The following is a 19,450-nucleotide window of genomic DNA, read 5'->3' on the forward strand; positions in this document are numbered from 1 at the left end:
ATGTCCAATCTGTTCCTCTGCTCTGTCTTCAGCTGGACCAGAGCCGAGAAGCCACTTTCACAAAGATAGGTAAAAAAAAAAAGAAAAAAAAAATATTACACACATTCGCGACCCACTCAAAATGGCCCCGCGACCCACTTTTGGGTCGCGACCCACCAGTTGAGAAACACTGGCTTAGAGTAGACGACAGAGTACAGCAACTTGCAATGGGCCTGGTCTACAAGATACACTATACGACCGGGGTACCCATGTACATGTCAAAATACTTCCCAAAGGTCAGTGAATACCACAACCACTACACCAGAGGAAGCTCAACAAATCATGTTAAACCCAGATTCGGCTCAAACAAGGGACTAAACACGTTTCGCAATTATGCCACAACAATGTGGAACGCCCTACCCAAAGCTGTAAAGGAATGTGAATCCCTACCCACATTCAAAACCGCTCTTAAAGAGCACCTACGGGAGGCTGCAATTCGAAACTGGCCACCGTAAATGCCCAAAACCCCCACCACCTCCTAATAGACAGTCTCCTCCCCACCGCATGTATATATTCCCTCCCCGCCGTATGTATATTTCTCTCCCACCCACCCACCCCCTCCTAATGTACATTCCCCTCCCCATCATATACTCTGTCAGGATCTAGGGGTAACAGTACTGTATATTTGAATACCGTTTATGTCACAAATGTATCAGTACTAAATACCTATATGTCCCTATGCCATACATGTCATGTATGTTGTATGTCATAAATGTCTATATGAATTGAAAATGGGGGACCCTGATGGAAACAAGACAAACGTCTTTCTCAAGTCTGCATCCCCTTAACAATTGTATGTATTGAGCCGTACTGTATTGTACCCATTCTGCAATCTGTTAAATAAAGTTTTCATTAATTCATTCATTCATTCATTCATTCATTCATATCATTTCACATAATTCCGCTGTCAACTAAAAACACACCTTTTCAAACAATATCTGACATTTTTCAAAATGTAGTTGTCTTTTACTATTATGTACCTTACTACTATGCTTCTATACTTATACTACTACACCTATCATGCTAATATGTCAAGTTCAACACTATTTGACGAATAATGCCACTGACCCTACCAGAGATCTACCCCCTCCTGCTTACAAAATGTAAATGTATGTGAAAATGTTAATTGTAAATACATGTCTATGAATGACTGTTTGATGGCACAGCATTGAAGACACATCACTTGGTGTAAAAGTCCTTGAACGTGCTTGCCAATACATATCATGATGTACAAAGGAGAGGAGGGCAGGTTTACATAAGCTATTTTAACGGTTAATGGTATTTATGTTGCAGAATTGTGACAAATTATAGCATAACTGTGTATATGAAGCCCCGGCTAATAATAATTAGTCACTAACGTCCGTTTTGACCTGTGGTTTTTCTATGAACGGATCAACCCCCGATTCGGGTCTTGCCTTGGATTCTTCCGCCATGGTTGGTGATTCAGGCAGTTGAATGGGAGACGGTCAGACCTTCGTTTAATGGTTCGGTAACGTTAGCTTATTAGCTACGTTTATCAACAGTCAACGACATAATTAACGTTATACATGCAACGAATATAACGTTAATTAGACAAGATGCTGTTCCAGTCAACAATATTAGTTTTTCTGACATATCATACTGACATATGTGTTAAATTCTCACCTGTTTGCTACTTGGTTTGTTTACTAACAACGTTACCTGTTGCAGCGTGTAGTAGCCATAACAACGGTCTGATTTTCTTAAAGGCGTATACTCATTTGTCTACCGAACAGGAAGGGGGCGTGTTAGCTGGCTGGCTCGGTTGCATTGAGATATTCCAAATAATTATAAACACACCCAAATGAAAACATAATAGTTATAAAAATGCAAATAAAATCAAACCCAAAACAGAGCAAAGACCTTGGCTCGTCAGCTGGGGTAGAACACATAGTAGCATACTACAAGAACCTAGGCGTCCACAAAGACGACTTCAAACTGGAAATGGTAACTACAGATGAGGTACTCAAAAAACTCAGCGCCCTCCAACCGAACAAGGCCACTGGCCATGACAACATCCCCTCCAAATTCCTCAGAGACTCAGCAGCCGCCATCACCCCAGTCATCATCACACACATAATAAACCTCTCCATAAAACAGGGACACGTCCCCAAGGACTTCAAAATTGCGAGAGTAACACCCCTGCACAAAAAGGGCAGCAAATTAGACCCAGGCAACTACCGCCCTGTTTCTATCCTTACATCCATCTCGAAAGTCATAGAAAAAATAGTATACGAACAGGTCGAAAAGTACCTTGCGGAAAAAAATCTAATCTACGAATTCCAATCTGGCTTCAGAACATCCCACTCCACTGACAGAAGCAAGAGGTGGACACGGGCAAATACTGCGGCATGGTCATGCTGGACCTACAAAAGGCCTTCGACACTGTCAATCACACCATTCTGATTGACAAGCTAAAAGCAATTGGTTTTGATAGTCTATCAGTGAGCTGAATACAATCCTACCTGGAGGGGAGAGAACAGATGGTGGAGGTAAACGGTACCCTATCCCCCCCCCCTCACAGTGAACTGTGGTGTTCCACAAGGAAGCATACTATACCGCTACTGTTCCTAATTTATGCAAATGACATGTCGTCAGCTTGTGACTGCAACTTGTTCCTGTTTGCGGACGACTCAGCCCTGCTGGTCTCTGACAAGAACAAGTTACAGGTTGAAAAAACCCTCAGCTCGGAACTAGGCAAAATCTGCATATGGCTCGCCGACAACAAACTATCATTACACATGGGCAAAACAGAGTCCATTCTCTTCGGTTCAAATAACAAACTCAGCAAGACCGACGGCTTCTCAGTTACAGTGGGTGACAATATTGTCACAAGGAAAGATGAAATTACCTACCTGGGTTCCATCCTAGAGGCAAATCTTTCCTGTGACAAAATGGCATCCAATGTAATCAAAAAAGTCAACCAACGAACTAGATTCTTGTACCGGATCTCCCCTCTGGTAAACAAGAATACCCTGAAGACTGGCAGGAGCACTCATTCAAGGGTACTACGACTATGCTTGCACCTCATGGTACCAAAGCACCTCAAAGGCGCTAAAAACAAGATTACAAACATCACAAAACAAACTGGTCAGACTACTGCTTGACCTTACTCCTAAAACCCACCTCACTCACCCCTGCCCACTTTGACTACCTAGGATGATTTAGAGTAGACGACAGATTACAGCTACTTGCAATGGGCCTGGTCTACAAGATACACTACACCACTCAGGTACCCATGTACATGTCGAAATACTTACCAAAGGTCAGTGAATACCATGCCCACAACACCAGAGGGAGTTCCACAAATCATGTGCAACCCATATTCGGCACAAACAAGGGACTAAACACGTTTTGCAATTATGCCACATCAATGTGGAACGCACTACCCACAGCCGTAAAAAAAATGTGAATCCCTACCCACATTCAAAACCGCTCTCAAAGAGCACCTACGGGAGACTGCAATTTGAAACTGGCCACCGTAAATGTCCAACCCCCCCCCCCCCCCCCCCTAATAGACAGTCTCCCCCCCACCGTATGTATATATTTTCTCCCACCCACCCACCCCCTCCTAATGTACAGTCTCCTCCCCATCTTATGTATGATTCTCCTAGATCTATCTGCAGCCTTCGACACAGTCAACCATCAGATCCTCCTTGCGGCCCTCGCAGGAATGGGAGTGGCTGGCTCTGCGCTGACATGGCTGACATCATACCTCAATGACCGCTCCTACCAAGTGTCATGGAGAGGGACCCTGTCGGCCACCCGCCCCCTGCGGACGGGTGTCCCCCAGGGCTCGGTCCTAGGACCCCTTCTCTTCTCCCTCTACACTAAATTACTGGGTAACATTATCACGTCTCATGGCTTCTCGTATCATTGTTATGCCGATGATACTCAACTCTTCCTCTCATTCCCTCCCTCAGATATCCACATCTCTGAGCGGATCTCGGCCTGTCTGTCTCACATCTCCGCCTGAATGACGACCAACCACCTCAAACTGAACCTAAGCTAAACAGAATTGCTCCACCTGCCGGCCAAATCCTCCCCCCTGACCGACCTTTCCATCACAGTCAAGAATGCAGCGTCCCCGACCGCTAAGAACCTTGGTGTTGTCCTCGATGACCAGTTGAACTTCTCTGCTCACATCGCAGCAACAACCAGAACCTGCAGATTCCTCCTGAGCAACGTCAGAAGGATCCGCCTCTTCCTGACAAAAGAAGCCACCCAACTCCTCGTCCAATCAACAGTCATCTCCCGCCTCGACTACTGCAACGCACTGCTTGCTGGCCTCCCGGCCACTGCCACCAAGCCTCTTCAACTCATTCAGAACGCAGCGGCCCGCCTGATCTCAAACCTACCGAAGTCGGCCCATGTCACCCCACTTCTTAGGGACCTGCACTGGCTCCCCATTGCTGCACGAATCTGCTTCAAGGCCCTCGACCTGGCATACCGTGCCGCAAAGGGAACCGCTCCCGCCTACCTCCGGTCAATGGTCTCTAACTACACACCCTCAAGACCCCTACGTTCTGCATCTTCTGGCCGCCTCAGACCTACTCCTATCCAAGCTCCGGGAGGGTCATCAAAGAGAAGTCGCCTATTCTCAGTCCTTGCCCCACAATGGTGGAATGAACTACCCACCCCAGTTAGGACAGCCAAAACCGTCCAATCTTTCGCCGTCGACTAAAGATGCACTTCTTCAACCATTATCTGAAATAATAAAAATACAAAATAAATCTAACCCTAACTAACCTTACTGTCATGCACTTGTCCTAATAAACTAACCTACACTGTAGCACGCAACACTTTGATGAACATTGTTGCTCAGCTGATAGAGTTGTACCCTTCCTGATGACTTGTCGTACAGAACTTGTAAGTCGCTTTGGATAAAAGCGTCAGCTAAATGACTAAATGTAAATGTAAATGTATGTATATATTTTCTGTTGGGATCTCTGGGTAACAGTACTGTATATTTGCATATCGTATATGTCACAAATGTAACAGTACTATGTACCTGTATGTCATGTATGTTGTGTATGTCATAAATGTCACTATGAATTGAAAATGGGGGACCCTGATGTAAACAAGACAATCGTCTTTCTCTGGTCGGCATCCCCTTAACAATTGTGTGTATTGAGCCGTATTGTATTGTACCCATTCTGCAATCTGTTAATAAAGTTTTCATTCACAGGGTCCACTGTGAGTCTTCCTGGCTGTGGTAATAGCTACACATGCCCACTATCAGTCCCACTCATGGACCTCGTGTTCATATTTGGGTGTATGACTTCCATGTTTGTCTCTTGTTTTCCTTTCAACTATATTTAGGCTACTATGCTTCAATATGTCTTCAGTCTAAATGTATTGATCTGTCCATCTTGTCAGTCAATAAATGAATCAAATAACCACACAACAGTCAACGTACACGTACCCCTCCACTGGAGTCAAATATTATAGCTTAAAAGGAACATACAAACATTATAGGAAGTGCATTTACCATCTTCTCCAGGGTCAGACAAGAAGGTGGATACTGTAGCCTACCAATTTCCTCTGTGCGTGCAGTCAGATAGAAAGCTATCTGGCTGCAACCTAGCCTAGCTTAGCACAAATTAATGGAAGCGGATAAGGACCAGCTAGCTTAGCTGTTGGCCAAAAACACCTCTAGTTTTAAGCTAGGTTAGTGGCCCGTATCCGCTTCCATTAATTTGTGCTAAGCTGTGCTATCTTGTAGTCGGATAGCTTTCTACTGAATACACACAGAGGAAATTTGTATCTTCTTAATTCAATTGTCTGACTCTGGAGAAGATGGTAAGCGCATTTCCCATAATGTTGGTGTGTTCCTTTAAAAAACAAGATTTTGTTTTGTATTCTGCAGGTCTCCGTACAGAGGCACATTTACATTTTGTTTCTGTACAGTCAGTGTCTTGTGCAGTCTGAAACTGAACATTTTAATCTGAAAAGGAACATTTTAATCTGAAAAGGAACATTTTAATCTGAAAATGAACATTTTACTCTTATAAGAGCACTTACAGCCCTTTTCCCCCTGGAAAAGTCAAAAGGGCCAAAATGTACCTTGCTTCATATTTTAGACATGGAAAGAGTACAGACAAATATTACTCTAGTACTTTTACTTCAGTCATATTCTACTACTCTGAATAAGGCTAAGATTTGTAAAAGTAAGAAATGTACACTAAAAAGTCCAGAACGACTGTGGTTTACTGTAAATGAAATATTTCACTATGGACGAAAATAAAGCTCACTGAAGTAAATATAAATACTAAAACGACTCAAATGGAAGTAGAATTACAACACCTATAGAGAGCAATACCCAATTACTGTACCTAGAGAGCAATACCCAATTACTGTACCTAGAGAGTAATGCATAGAGTTACAGAACAAAAACTGTTCATGGAGCGGGAAACCCCAGCCAAAAAAGGGTTGGGCAACAAGCTTAACTTGTCATAGGCCCTTATATAATATGTTTTGTTTGGTGTAATAATATAGCATTCCTTTTTTTTTTTTTTTTTTTTACGGAGCAATAGCAGCAAAGCTGAAAGCCTATCTAGTGTATATGTCAAACACTTAATTGAACAGCCATTGGCCTATTCCTGCAGTGGAGGATCAGTCTGGGTTATAGGTGTATAAAAGGGTGTGTCCTGCAAAAATGTTTTCAAAGCACTTTACAATGAACATATTGTGCAATAACCTTTTACTGAAATGCCAGATGTTATGGTCTGGTAAAAGGTCTTGTGTAAATAAGAACTGGTAGCCCATCTTGTATATCGCTAACATTATAATGTAGAGAAAGGCCTGGTTTTGCCACTCGTCGTATAGGCCTCCAGTCTGGCACAAACAGCAGGGACAGAGCAATTGCCTGTAGTGACTATAGCCCACATCACGCTCATGTGCTGCTCAAGTGGGATTCTGAAAGAAGCAATTGTTGAGATCACTTTGTAGTTCCCAGTGGATGGGAAAAACAGAGAGCCTGACACAGCCTAACCTCAAGCACGAGAGTTCATAAGGCTGGATAGGTTTGGCAGACTGGGAGACCAGAGAGAGACAAGGAGAGATCTGTCTTCATGCCATAGCATTCTAATTAGGAGCTGAGGCCTCTGTGCCCAGTGCGCAAACATCACAGCCCGACTGTTTCTCTGCGGTATCTCACCAAATAAGCCACATCAACTGCATTTTTTATGTGAATGCAATAGCCGACGGTGAAAGTAGAACTTATAGAGGCTTAATATTCAGTTCCAGTCAGCTTTAATGTGACTCAGGTTCTACTTCTAAGACTCAGTCAGAATAACTGTCCAGGGGCCAGCAAGTGCATGCTTTTGTCCATCCAAATGAGATGGACTAAGCATGCATGATAGCCAGCACCTGCTCTGTATAGGAGTTGTTGTTATAGCACATACTTCAGAGTTTGACTCGACACTCAGTCAAGCATACACTGTAAAAAATAAATGTTTTTTTTCACGGGAAATTCACTGTATTATTTTACAGATTACTTTTGTTTTTCTACTTTAAGTGTAAATGCCATAAAAATACAGTAAATGACCTTTTATCAAAATATTAACCATTCAATAAAGGTTGTAATCTGTAAATGTATTTGATTTTACTGTAATTTGACAGTAAGTGTTTGGCAACCATTGATGCCAGACATTTACCGTTTTCTTGCAGTTTTTTTCTTACAGTGATAGCGCTTGAGTGCCAGACACAGATATATACTGTAATCATTTAGATTTTGAGTTACAAGCATTAATGCCTTATTATCCACTCTAAGAAGTTATATCACGTGTTAGCAATTAGTCATCCACGTGTACTGTATTACTATAGCCTAATTAAGTTACTATAGCCTAACTACGGTAAGTTACTATAACGCAAATGTACTTGGATCTGTGCTAAACAACAGTTCATCCACTGTAGGCCGACTGGTTTGGTTGGATTGGATCAATTGTTTAAAGGTCATTGCTTGGATTCCTCAAAGGTGTACAGTAACTGTAACTCTACGGGCCAGCCAGGCAACTAAATCAAAGTCATAAGAGCAAATAGAGCACTTGTCAAACCGGTGTCACGGTGGGTGTGGACTAAAGGGCGCATAAGAAGGACACGGGTTGGCATTTGTTGCGCACTGTCTGTCTGTATCGGTTCAGACGGAGGTGGTTTAAGGACGGTTCGATGCGCATGGATATCTCCTAACGCAGCAGGACGATTACCCTTTGCGCGTTTACTTATAACACACAACTGAGTATCAATAATATACCGGGAGTTTTGGCGTAATCGATTGTTTCTATACGCGCACTAGGAGAAAACGAGGATTTGAGCCAACGCATGGTGACTTTTGAGTGATCCCAAACCACGATGGAATCAAACGGCACAGCGGGGACACACGGTGAGTTCATCACCATCAGGGGTAGGATGGGAAATTAATTGTTATGCTCATTCGATCTGGACCGAAGTTATTGATCTACGTGCATGTTTAATTCGCCGTTTACGCGCACGGTACCGTTTGGGGAGTAATAGTAACTAGTAGTTTAACTAGTTTTTTGCAGTAGCTTGCTGGTAGTTTCAACTAAATTCCAATTTGAATTGCGATTGCAGCTGTGTATTACTTCATTATTTATGTATTGTATTTAGCAATTTAGGTGTAGTTAACTACTGGAAGTACAAACAATGTTATGTCTATAAAAGGACCGAACAACAATTTTGAGAGAGTGAGAGTCCTTAAGAGATTCTGCTCTGACAACTAAGCTGACAGACTCATTGTTCAGACAGAGTCAGACCATTGTCATGATCAAGTTGGTCTAAAAGTTCAACAGCTTTGTTGACTGTTTAACTGCTAAGATTGCACATACAACAGAAAGTTAACATTCCTATGAATTGAAAATGGGGGACCCTGATGTAAACAAGACACACGTCTTTCTCTGGTCTGCATCCCCTTAACAATTGTGTGTATTGAGCCGTACTGTATTGTACCCATTCTGCAATCTGTTAAATAAAGTTTTCATTCATTCATTCATTCATTCATTCATTCATTCATTCATTCATTCATTCATTCATTCATTCATTCATTCATTCATCCTTGCCATTCTTTCCCCCGTGCAAATGAAGTGTGCACTTTGCAATACACACATTTTAGTTGTATATTATACAGTCGTGTGACAGTATATACTTTTATACTTTGGTATTATATTTCATTACGTGAATTTTTTTGTTAGCATTTATTTTGTAGTTTGAACTAAGTAGCTTTAGTTAACATGCAGTAACTATATTTATCCTGAGGTAGCTTTGCTGTAGTTCAACTATATCCTCCAACCCTGAGTGTACATCACGCGCACTTGGGGGTAACTATTCTCACCCCCCCTCATAACCCCCCACTTGTTGTTGTGTTATTATTTATTTGTCTTTAATACGGATCAACTGCATTACTAACATTGGCTTAGGGAGGATGGGGATGGTTTGTTTATGAGCAACACTGGTGGTGAACAATATCCCGCCGAGATCACATATTTCAGCTTCGAGACAGACGAGCATCCACCAGGGCGCATACTGTGCAGGTACCTGAGGAACTATCATATGTTTTCAGAATTCCATTATCATGGCCTATGGCAAATATTTCCAACTGTGACTGACGAACAGCTGATTCTTCTACGTTGCCTACAGCTAAGTTATTAACTCGTCTCTCTACACAGTGAAAATCAAGATATTTTAAACTTGTATGGTTCAAGCACGAACGGGCAAACACCAATGGATGGCGCGCTTACTCTTTCATACTGTATCTCACTGGTGCAAGTTAGTCGCATGTTGATTGATTGATTGATTGATTGATTGATTGATTGATTGATTGATTGAAAACTTTATTAACAGATTGCAGAATGGGTACAGTACAGTACAGCTCAAGACAATACATACAATTGTTAAGGGGATGCAGACCAGAGAAAGACTTTCGTCTTGTTTACATCAGATGTGGTATACCGTATTACAGCACAAGTTCAACCTTAAATCCATTATGAATTTGAGATGTTGTTACATGTTATTTACACGGTACTTTTTATTTGATTTGCAAGTGCAAAAAGGTGACAAATTAAATAGCTATAACCTCACTCCATGACACCTTGGGAGAACACCATGAACACCTATAACGGAGGAGGGTAGACACGCCCCGTTAGACCGAGAGGACCTGCGTGTTGTGTGTAGTCAGTCCTATGATAATAAAAGACTCCATGGTAGCAGCGAGTTGTTTCCGAGGAAAAAACGGCCCAACGGCACAGTAGTCTACCGATCGCGATGTCCTGTTTGCACAAACGTCCGAAGAGAACAAAATCACAGGAGCAGGTATTTCAGGAGCATGTGAGAAAAGTTGCCCAGGAGAACGGGAAACGACTAGGTAAGTACTGGGCAACAATGGGCGAGTGTTTACTAAGCGCGCGTACCCCGTTTATAGACGATACTGGCCAATGTTTATAAACACAGCCCCCCCCCCCTCTCTCTCTCTCTCTCTCTCTCTCTCTCTCTCTCTCTCTCTCTCTCTCTCTCTCTCTCTCTCTCTCTCTCTCTCTCGCTCTCTCTCTCCCTCTCTCTCTCCACTCTCTAGGTTCCAACCTATGCTCCTATATGAATTACACATTATTATATTCTCATAGTAGACATGTCATCCGTGTTTGGGTGTTTGTGTTTAGCACCATGTTGTGCTGCTGAAGTGTACAGTAGTAGCCCACTGCTGTCAGCTGTGCAATATTGCCTTTGTACCATTGGCTTATTGCCTGGGGCAGTACATTCTTTTCAGTTGCCCATGGCTCGGGTTCAGAGGGCCATTCAGGGCTATTGTGTCCATGTACACCTTACCTGACCCATTCTGACTGGAACGTGTAGGAACAAGCTCACAAACATCTAAATCTATATAATGGACAGATAGGAACAGATGGGAATGGTTCGTGCAGCTATACCCTTGGTGTATAGTAGCAGCCTATAGAAAAATAGGCCTGGTTTTCATATTGGGTTATTATTGGTCAATTGTGGCAACAATTGTCATGGTGGTTTTATGACTGGTGTAAATGTTGTTTACACGTTTTGAACATAGAAAGGGCTGGCCGTGTGGAGCAGTTTATAAAAAGTACAAAGTAGAATTTCTACTACTAAAAGACATTGTAAATCTAGCCATCATCCAGGGGGGGGGGAAACTATGCTTGCTGTGCTTTGGTCTCAGTCTTAGTAACTGGATATGTGCGTTCATTCTCTCTCACACAGCTGTTTTTTTCAGCCATTGTTTGATATTGAAACAGACCAAGGTGCACCAACATAATATCACAGCCCGCAGGCATCAGGGCTTCCAGGACTTGCCTAGAGAAGACGCCTTGATCACATTCTATACTCATCACCACAATCACATTTTGCCCAATGATTAGCAGAAAGAGGGTTGTTGAAGCAGTTTTTGTCTTGGATTATGGGGATGTGATTTATAGACATGATGCTGCTTCCACTCTTAAGCCCTCAGATGTATCTCTGGTGATAGTTATGGTATGGCTACTCACCGTTGTATCCTGTACAATGAGGTTGGGTGGTCCTCTCTGGCAGACAGATGTGATTTTGCACTGGCATCTGTTTCTATATTTTAAGCCATTGTTGGAGATCTTCCCCCTTATATCGCTTCATTATTAGACTGGACCTCTGGACCTTATCATACTCGCTCGAGTCGCTCTAATGATTGGCTCACACTTCAAACCACAGGAGTTTGCACTGAACTTGGGAAATCTTTAGGATACGAACCTGGTTTAGGGTAAGGGGGTGTGGGTGCAGGAGGAAATTGTTCAAATGTGAGCTCCAGGTATTGACAATGCAGATGCTACATACTCTACCACATGGCCCCTAATGGCCACCCACAACCCAACATGTAGATAGATAGATGCTACAGTACCCTACAACATGGCCCCCAATGGCCACCACAACCCAATGCAGATAGACAACGAGAGCCAGTACATCACCAGGGTTATCAAGGGCACCTCCCTTCACTGGTGTTTTGTCAAGTTAATCCCATGACACCTTGGGAAGGCTCAACAGTTAGTTCAAGCGTCCCAAAACCACACCCTTCCATGCTTGCGCCCCCTTTTTCATGATATCTATCCACAGGCCGATATGTTATCCTATGTCAAAAATAAAAATATTCCTGACACCAATATCACACATGAAACAGTAATAACAGAGAAGAAAAGGAATACTCCTTTCTTTGTTTACTTTGGCCCCCGGCTGACATTATTTCTCCTCCACCAACTCCACTGACTGCCTTTCAATGCTTCTTGCTCCACCCACGAATCCCCAACTCTCCCAATAATGATAAAGTTGATTGTGCTATAAATCCTCTGCATCCTACTTCTACTAGTGGACAAACCCTAGCTTTCCATCATCACTGTTCAGTTTCTGCTGCAGCATATCTAAGCTTTTTCCTTTCATATGCCTCCTCCACTGAATCCTCCCAAGGCACAGTCAATTCGATAAAATAAACTAAACGGTGACTAACAGACCATAATACTAGGTCAGGCCTCAAGTTAGTGCTAACTATCTCTCGTGGAACAATACGCTTCCCTCCCACATCTACCTGCATCTCCCAATCATAGCTCCATTTAGGTAGCATGACTCATGCCTGCCGAAAAACCAGATTTAACTACATTTATCTCCCTCACGGACAAATCGAATGGCTGCACCCTCCATCCAATTACATCCTGAATTCACCTGTACTCTTCTACTTTCAATTCCTGCCGCTAACCTGGTTATCTCGCCATGTATACCGGCCTTGAGAAAGACTAGTCTTACAGCCTGACATTATGCCTCAACGCGTTGCTATCTCTGAACACAGTGGACACGAAGGGTCCCCATCTACCCACTGTTTTAGATTCTGTGGTGATGGCAGCACATCATAAGTAGCTCCTATTAGGAATTCCATACGATTTTCCTCCATACTCCTCAGGTCCTTCCAGCTTATCTTCCTCTTCACACTTTCCCAGTTCATCCACTGTCCCTGCTTAGCCTGGGCCACAGCCTTTGTACACCTCACTACTTCCTCTTGTCACCATGAGTGATTGAATGAATGGTGGTTGCTTGTCAGATGAAAAAAAGATTAAACGTTGTTGAATTAAAAGTGGAATTTATTTTCTCACACCCAAAAAAGGACAAAGAAAACAGTACACTGAACTCTGCCACAGCTGTGTGTGGATCTTCTTAGTTTGCCACTTGGCTTGGAGGCATTGCTGGCCTCTCTCCTGTCATCTTGCCCCGTCTTGCCCCGTAGCTCGTAGCTGTCAGCCTCTGGTAGTGGTTTGGCACAGAGTAGCTGGCTACACATTATTTCTCTTCCAGCTCGGCAGTTGAAAGTGATGACTAAGCATTCAGACAGGACACGGAACACTTCTGCTTCTCATGTGTGTGAAGGAATCAAGTGAATCAAGGAATCAATATCATATATATATATATTTAGGGATCTTTAACAACTAGTCCTATTAAGAATCCTTTATAGTATTGCTATCTGTCAATTCTCATTGTCACTTGAGTGCATAAACCGTGCCTTCATAATGGCTTAAAGAAAAAAAAATCCATCGGTTGGTTGTCATTTTATAGCGTCGTGAATATAAGCTTTATCGCAGTTTTCGTCTCGTCTTTTTTCTGGGAAACTAGATATGAGGCTAAAGGCTAGTCACGTTATATCAAACGCCATTTCTGTTGTATATATACGAATGAAATAAAACAAACTGCTTAGCATCCGGACTATTACAGAGCATCTATGGATGAAATGGGGGCGGCGGGGGACGCCGATCAGTATTATTGATTAGCAATACAGTGTGCGTTCAAGTAGCCATATTCACTGATCGATCGCTTGCGTGTTACAACAATGTCCAATCCGGCTGTAATTTGGGTGAATAGTATCCTACTGTCAGCCCATGTGATCGCCGGCAGCATTTCGTCATTATTCATCGGCATCTGGTAGATCGATATGTCCATTGGCTGATCATAAATCCCATTATTCCAGGCTGAAATCTGCGTTCCGTAACGTGATCAAAGATGGAGGATGTTCGGCTGGGATCCAGGCTCATATGAAACGCCCCAGACAGAAACAAAACTAATTTCCCCATTCGGCCTCAATGATACTGCAGTGGAGCGATGGCGCCCCTAAGAGGATCTGGCCGGTATTGCATGTCGCCGATTTAAATCTGGCGGGTAAATCTGCAGAGTCGATCCGGGATCTTGATCCGTTTATTAATATGGAATAAAACAATAACAACTTGCCACGAGTTAACTCGTGGCTCTGGTCCTCAACGGGTGGAATCGAAACACGAGTTAACTCGTGGCTGGTCCTTAAAGTGTTGGTCTTTTATGGGTTGAGTGTTCCAAGACCCATTTAAAACCCCTATTGTAGAATCCCATTATGCATGGTCACCAGTGTGAACATCAATCTGTTATTTCATAATCCCTGAAAAGTATTTCTGGAGATACAACAACAACAACAACAACAACAACAACAACAACAACCTTTATTTGTGTAGCACCTTTTTAAAAAGTGCACAAAGAGCAGACAAAATAAACAGTAACAATAATAGAAAGAGGACAGTATGATAAATCAGATGAATAACGACAGTACAGGGAACCTTAGTACAGGCCCCAACCCGAGCCCAGGCTGAGCAGACAGACTGCGCCCGGTCCTTCTCCCTGTCCGCAGTGTGGCCACATAAACGGTGTGAGGCTGTGGTGGGGCCTCGTAAAATAAAATGTCTGTACTGTTGTGGTTTTGGTTTGGTATAGGCTAACAGGAGGTAGCCTCATGGTCCTGTTGCATTCTGCCCAGCCATCAGTCCTAATTCAAAGTTTAATTCAGTTGTGTAGTTGTGTACAAAGTTCTCCACACACACACACACACACACACACACACACACACACACACACACACACACACACACACACACACACACACACACACACACACACACACACACACACACACACACACACACACACACACACACACACACACACTTCTCTACACACAAACAGGCAATGTTATGTAGTCACAAGTATACACGCAGCTGCATAACCTCATATACCCCCATGTCTGTCCTCGTCTGTCTGTCTGTCTGTCTGTCTGTCTGTCTGTCTGTCTGTCTGTCTGTCTGTCTGTCTGTCTGTCTGTCTGTCTGTCTGTCTGTCTGTCTGTCTGTCTGTCTGTCTGTCTGTCTGTCTGTCTGTCTGTCTGTCTCTCTCTCTCTCTCTCTCTCTCTCTCTCTCTCTCTCTCTCTCTGTCTCTCTCTGTCTCTCTCTCTCTCTCTCAATTCTGGAGATTTGTACACACGACAAGCACATACATAGGTGAATATGTACAAATGAACTTAACATTAACATTGTGCCATTTTGTGGATGTATTTATTCAAAGCACCTTACTGTACCATGAATGCATCTTGTTTTTTAGCCTGGGCGGATGTTCCCAGTGGGAATTTAACCACTAACCCTGGCAGTGTTAGTGCCTTGCTCTACCCATTGAGCCCAAGGACCAAATCATCCTACAGTAATGTATCAACCGAGTGTCTGTATAGGGCTAGATTTGCCATCTGTGCGCGACAATTCTGGACGTCTGGACACATGCAAGCGTCTGTACAAGGCAAGAATTGTGGCTGTACAACGTTGCAAGTGAATTATCTACTTGATAGGGGGAATGGTATTGGTACGTATACAAATGTGGCCTTGAGATATTATCTTGATATGATGGTTGATGTTTATGAATCATCATTCCAGCCAGTGTCCCCACACCCTCTTCGACTGAAACACAGTCATCAATTACCTCATCTGAATGATAATCCATGTTTGTTGCAAAATATTGCTCCACTCTCCTGTAATCCAAGAGCAGAACACACCTTATTCCTGATGAAGATTAGAGGAATAATTCAAATCTTAATATTTACAGATGATAATATTTATTTATAAAGCACACGTTTCAAAACAAAGTTACACAAGTGCTATGAGAACAAACAATTACACAATAGTTGTGTAACAGCTGAACTTCCCCGTTGTTGCCGAGGAAACTTGGATTGATTTGACATCACGTCTAGACCTGACTTACTTAAAGGTAGGGAATCTAGGGTGGTGTATGACCTTTAACCTTTGATACTCAATCCTGAGATAACTCGTAATGGGCCAGATTTGATATTGAGTTTGGCAGTGGGCGTTAACCCTCACACATGCTCTCTCATCCAGGAGCTCATCCCTGCTTGGCTGAATAGAGGGCTGACTGTGCTCTGCCCGCGGAGCTTCCCCCTTCTCCCTGCCTCTTGTTGTAATGCAATGACAGGAATTATAATTATAAGGGCAGGAGCAAAACAAGAGACTTTTCATGAACCCGCTAAAATTACCTGTAATGCGTCATGTGGGTTTTCGTGAAAGAGCGGGCATTGGCACAGGGCACTGGCACAGGGCATTGGTACAGGGTAAGGCTGTCCCCGAAGCCTGTTTTTTGGGATTCGAACTTCGTCAGGGTTTTTCGAACAAACGTTCAAACCTTCGCTTTTAATAATACAAGTTTCTTTTTTCTTTTTATTTAAAAAAACGTTTTTATATATATATATATATTTTTTTATATATCCTCAAACTAAATCCTCAATTTTAATAAAGTGATTAATCTGATTAAATTCGTTTTTTTATTTTTTATTAAATCAACTTTCCAGCCCCAGACCCAGCCCAGGGAGAAGCCCTAGCCCAGGGCTATTCAACTGGCGGCCCACGGGATTCTGACCGGCCCGCCAAAGATTACATGATAATACAATTTTTTTTTTTTTTTTTTTATATTTTTTTTTTTTTTCATGTCAACGTTAACACGCACAATTGAGCCAAAAGTCACTCAATTAATGACAGATTTCATTGATAAATTGAGGGAAAACTTTGCAAGTCGATTTGATGAATTTGACATGTCCAGAGAATTGATGCATTTTGTGAGCAACCCATTTGCCAATGTAGCTGCTATTTCCACAAAAGGACAAGAGTTCCTTGCATCACTTCACATTGATGAAGGTCTCCTGCAACTTGAAATAATTGACATGCAAGCATCATCTGCTCTGAAGCAGGCACTTGAGAATGAATCCACCACAACATTTTGGATAAAGTGTATTCATGTCAAGACATTCCCCAAAATAAAAACGCTGGCAATATCTGTGCTAACAATGTTTGGCTCAACATACACCTGTGAATCCAGTTTCTCTCACATGAATGCCATTAAAACAAGCAACCATGCCTCCTTGACAAATGAGCATTTGCATCACTGTTTGCGAGTAGCCCTCACTTCCTATGAACCCTCTTTCTCTGCCATTGCCCAGTCAAAGAAGTGCAATCGCTCTCATTAGATGTGTGTATGTAGGCTAGGCCTGTCTGCCCCCCACCCCCCTGCATGATGTTTGAGAGTTAAGAGTGGACAATAAGTGCTAATAAGATGCTGTGATTTGCTGTTGTTGCACAGACATGAAGCACTTTTTCATAAGCTCAGCTGCACTATAAATGTGTTTTTTTGTTCAAGTGTTGATGTTAGAATGTTCAGATGCACATCATGCACTTGTTTGTTTTTTATTTTATTTTTATATTGAAATGTTGAAGAGGAGATGTTGCAGTTGTTGCACAGTCATAAATGAAGCACTTTTTGCAGGAGATGTTGCAGATGTGGCACATAAATGAAGCACTTTTTTTGAAAAGTATACTACTTTTGCAATGTAGTTAAAGGGGAACTATCTTATAAATGGCCTTTTCAGTGTTTAGCATTGTTTCCTAGCTATGTGGACTTATATTAATATGATCTATGTCTCTAATTCTCATATTGGCGCATTCTTCCAATTCTCCTCTCACAATATTCACCCTCACTGAACTGAGTCATCTGAAAATGTGCTGATTTGTGATGTCAGAGAGACACCGCTGCATGATAATCAGCTGAGTTTCCACACAGTTCTCACTGTGGTTGGAGCCCAGGCTCAAAACGGCTTAAGATCTTGAGGTAGAAAAATGCTGTTTTTGAGTACTTGATTAGAAATACAAAACAATGAATTAAAAAAAAAAAAAAATACAGAGGTGTTCCATAAACCCACAGGAATTGTGTAAAAGTGCCCAAATAGTGAAAGAAATAGTAAAATAGTTCCCCTTTAAATAAAAGTTGTGAAAATGTGGTTGCGTGTTGTGTCAAGTGTACATATATTCATAGCACGGGGAGGCGCGGTGGCAGTCCGGCCCCTGGCCCCTTGGGTTTCTGACAATGTGGCCCCCTGAACAGTTTAGTTGAATAGCCCTGCCCTAGCCCAACTAAATCAATTAAATCAATTTTCTTTAATGAATATAACTCATCAGTTTCTTTTAATACTATAATATTAGTGTAGCCTAATCCCTATCTGCAACTGTGAAGAAAAACCCCATTGGTTTAAACAGAATTAATAGAAAAAAACATTAAAAAAAAAGAAATTATTATCTTTCTTTATTAAAAATAAAAAATTCGAATGTTGATTTATAATTCGAATGCCAACGTAACGAACGAAGGTTCGAACGTTCGAACGTTTGGGCTCAGCCCTAGTACAGGGCATTGGTACAGGGCATTGGTACAGGGCATTGGTACAGGGCATTGGGACAGGGAATTGGCACAGGGCATTGGCACAGGGCATTGGGACAGGGCATTGGCAAAGGTCATTGGCAAAGGGCATTGGCAAAGGGTATTGGTACAGGGCATTGACAAAGGGCATTGGCACAGGGTATTGGCACAGGGCATTGGCAAAGGGCATTGGCACAGGGCATTGGCAAAGGGTATTGGCAAAGGGCATTGGCACAGGGCATTGATATAGGGCATTGGCAAAGGGCATTGGCACAGGTCATTGGCAAAGGGCATTGGCAAAAGGCATTGGCACAGGGCATTGACACAGGGCATTGGCACAGGGCATTGGGACAGGGAATTGGCACAGGGCATTGACACAGGGCATTGGGACAGGACATTGGCACAGGGCATTGGCACAGGGCATTGGGACAGGGCATTGGCACAGGGCATTGGGACAGGACATTGGCACAGGGCATTGGCACAGGGCATTGGCACAGGGCATTGGGACAGGGCATTGGCACAGGGCTAGAGCAGGCACAGCCAGGTTCCAGTCACCCCCGAGTGGGAGATGTAGAGGACCTTAACAGAATATGACCCATATATAGGTAAATAAATACAACTAGACCACTCTTCCTGAGTGCCACTTTTGAGACCCAGCTGAAAACGATTTTGTTAGGGACTCGTTCAGCTATGTCAGAGTGTCCGTGACAGCACCAGTGTAAGAGCCCCACCCACTTGGGGAGACAGGAACTATTGCATTTTCCTTCCATAGCCAGTGTGGAATATATATATTATCTTCCTCTGTGTGTATAT

At 42.8% G+C, this 19,450-nt stretch overlaps 1 protein-coding gene across 2 annotated transcripts in view; it reads left to right on the plus strand.

Moving 5' to 3' along the window:
* Positions 1-8,197: 8,197 nt before the first annotated feature.
* The window catches only part of plcd1a (phospholipase C, delta 1a), a 43,378-nt gene continuing 32,125 nt past the window's right edge, over positions 8,198-19,450 (plus strand). The window contains exon 1 of one of the 2 annotated variants that reach the window (XM_084326510.1): positions 8,198-8,440. In XM_084326510.1, the coding sequence (XP_084182636.1) occupies positions 8,410-8,440 (31 nt within the window). In that variant the 5' untranslated portion in view covers positions 8,198-8,409. Of the gene's footprint in view, positions 8,441-10,303; positions 10,436-19,450 lie in introns of those variants that run through there. The other variant, XM_084326509.1, reaches the window with a different exon arrangement.

This window comes from Notolepis coatsorum (assembly GCF_963971535.1).
Source record: "Notolepis coatsorum genome assembly, chromosome: 12".
In the NCBI taxonomy this organism is placed as follows: domain Eukaryota; kingdom Metazoa; phylum Chordata; class Actinopteri; order Aulopiformes; family Paralepididae; genus Notolepis; species Notolepis coatsorum.